Source organism: Phaethon lepturus, unplaced genomic scaffold (assembly GCF_000687285.1).
Source record: "Phaethon lepturus isolate BGI_N335 unplaced genomic scaffold, ASM68728v1 scaffold44740, whole genome shotgun sequence".
Lineage (NCBI taxonomy): Eukaryota > Metazoa > Chordata > Aves > Phaethontiformes > Phaethontidae > Phaethon > Phaethon lepturus.
In genome coordinates, this window is record NW_010514953.1 from 125897 (window position 1) to 128619 (window position 2723).

At 47.6% G+C, this 2723-nt stretch overlaps 1 protein-coding gene across 1 annotated transcript in view; it reads right to left on the reverse strand.

Moving 5' to 3' along the window:
• Positions 1 to 2636, reverse strand: part of COL27A1 (collagen, type XXVII, alpha 1) — a gene marked incomplete at its 5' end in the record, with an annotated part of 126906 nt that extends 124270 nt beyond the window's left edge. The window contains one exon of the mRNA XM_010294440.1: positions 2583 to 2636. Within this exon, the coding sequence (XP_010292742.1) occupies positions 2583 to 2636 (54 nt within the window). The remainder of the gene's footprint in view (positions 1 to 2582) is intronic.
• Positions 2637 to 2723: the final 87 nt, after the last annotated feature.

Below are 2723 nucleotides of genomic sequence, written 5' to 3' on the forward strand. Positions count from 1 at the left end.
TGGCTCAACAGCCACATACAGCTCTGTGTAAAAGATCAGCTTCCTAAGTACAAGGAATTACAAGTGCTCAGCTCCAGCGATGAGAATAAGGTGGGCCCTGCAGAGGATAGGTTCAGCAATGCAGCAGTCCGACAACACAACGCTGGTGCTCCCCAATGCAGTGCAGCCGCACGAGACATGCACAAACACGCGCGTCTGCCAGCTGCGACGCCGCATCACATCCCTCGTACGCACCGATTGCCTGACCTTAGGAGTGCTCTGTTAATTCAGCTGATAAAAATTATGATCCTGGGTTACTTCCTAAGTGACAATAACTTGGTGCTAGTCATTGTTTCCAAGCTGTATCTACCCGGGAAATTCAGTTTCCTTCCTTGGATTGCTTGCTTTTTCCATAGTATTAACTGCTATCTAGGGAAGACCTAGCCCAGCAGCCACTTGAAGGCTCTCAGCAAGAGAAGTTCTAGCTGGGGCTGCTCTGCCTTGTCGCCCAGGCTGAGCTTTCACAAGTCCATAATTTCAGCCACAGGCTGGGTCTACTAAGAAGATACCAGATCCCAGGTGCAGGCTTGTAAAGCCTGGTGAAGGGTAGAGGCATTTAAATGTAAGGGGGTGAAATACCCATTTTTTTGTGTGAAGTCCATCTTCTGGGATGGTGTAAAACCAGAGAAACGAAGGGAAGGAGGAAAGTCAAAACTCTGGGGTCTGATATACACCTTCCAAAAAGTGCTTCATATGCAAAGATCTTGCAATCATGGCTTAGCAGGCTCTCCCTGCTAGAGGTGAAATTATGCCCCAGCCTGGGCTGAGCTACAGCTCTCACATCCCATTGCAAACTTAATACTTCTTTTGACGAAGCATCATGTAGAACAGCCTAATCCTGCAAATTGTGGGTGGACAAAATTAAAATATATCGCACAGATTGATAACACCGTATCTCTGCTGCAGACTATTACAGCCAGCCATCCACTGAGGGCTTCCTGCTGCCAGACTGCACATCGAAATGGAGGAAAAATGCTTACGGGAAGTTTTTATTTCTAGTAGGAGATCAACTGAATACAGCCAAATGATGATTTCTTAACAAGGCATGAGGCTAAAAGTGTTTTTTTAGAAAAAATCCTGTAGCATAGAAGCGTAGTTTGACTCTACAGATTGGATCAGGTTAAACCTGCAGGACTAGAAGTTAGATAAAGGAACTTTGATTTGACTTATAAAACTCAACAAGTGTGATCTGGAAGTCATTGATGGAGAATAAATGCAGAACACTAAGATGTAGAACTTTTACAGCCTCACTTTTCAGGCCATATAACTACACTTTAGAATTTAAAACAGCTGCTGTTCACCAGCATGTCTCCAGTGCCTAATTTGTAATCACGTAGCGGCAGCATGCCAAGTTTCCAGAATCTTTTTCCCAGAGCATCAATAGTGTTCATAACATCTCTGCCTACTGATGAGATCATGAAAAGAAAGGACTCTCGCTTGTACCTTTCTCTGTGTTTGGCTGAGACATCCTACAGCTTCCTTGGTAGTGAAAACCTCTGTTAAGCATTGCCTTTCAAAACTCAACTATTCTTTAGTCCCAGATAGATTTATATTTTATAACGCCTATTTCTGTGTAAACAATGACACCAAAACAATCCAAACCAATTTCCCAGGAACTTCAAGGTCTTTAGGTAACTGTCCTGGTTTTGGCTGGGATAGAGATGTTTTTTCTTCCCGAAAGCTGGTATAGTGCTGTGTTTTGGATTTGGTATGAGAATAATGTTGATAACACTGATGTGTTTGGTTGTAAAGTAAGCCATGACAGTAACACCAAGCCTTACACAGAAGAACGAGCTAGGAATTAAAACATCTTTCTGAAGGGTTTTGTAGCACACAAAAGGAGCTGCATCTGTGCTAAAGTCTCGTGCAAAGGGAGGAGGTCTGGCTGCGGAGGGTGGCTCCCACCTTGCAGCACCCCAGGGAGAACGGGAGAAAAGGACAAAACACGGGTCTCCTGGCATTGCAGGAGGAGGTCTGAGAGACCTCACAGGAGAGGTGAGGACATCTAGAAGGAAGCAACGGGATCAGTTTGGGAGAACTGATGGTTCCCAGAAACTCTGGGGAGGGCAGGAGAGACGAGGGAGTTTCAGGAGGAGGAAGGCAGAGGAAGAAGCCAGGTGCTGCCAGTCCCCCCCACTGTCTGGACCCAAAGGTGGATGAGTCGAATGCAAAATTCAGAGAAGAGAAATGAGAAAGGAAAGAAATCCAGACCTGGTGAGGCTCTGGAGTGGGAGCATTCCACCGCCCTCGTCTCAGCACAGCGGTTTGCTCCCTAGCACAGGCATAGCTTAAGCAGGATCTTGATTAGGCAGCCTTTGAAACGAGGGAGACCCAAGAACCGAGGCCAAGCAGGGTCTCTCACGAGCACAGGAAAAGGCTTTGGCTGTGCTGCTGGAGGGCCCGTGTGCGAGCAGAGGGGAGGGGAGACGTGGCTTCAGCTGCTGGTCGGTTTGTATGGGGCAGGATAAAGAAAAGCCGTACTTCCCCGCCGGAACGTCCCCCGAAACAGGAAGGCAAAAGCTCCTTACACCGTTAATACTTACTTTCAGGCCTGGGGGGCCAGGTGAGCCAGGGTTTCCGTGGGGACCTGGGGGACCCTAGAAAACACAGCACACAAAAGAGAGTCAAAAGGAGTCAGTAGGCACCTGCGTGAGTCCCGGGAGCTGCAGAGAGCCGCGGGCTGT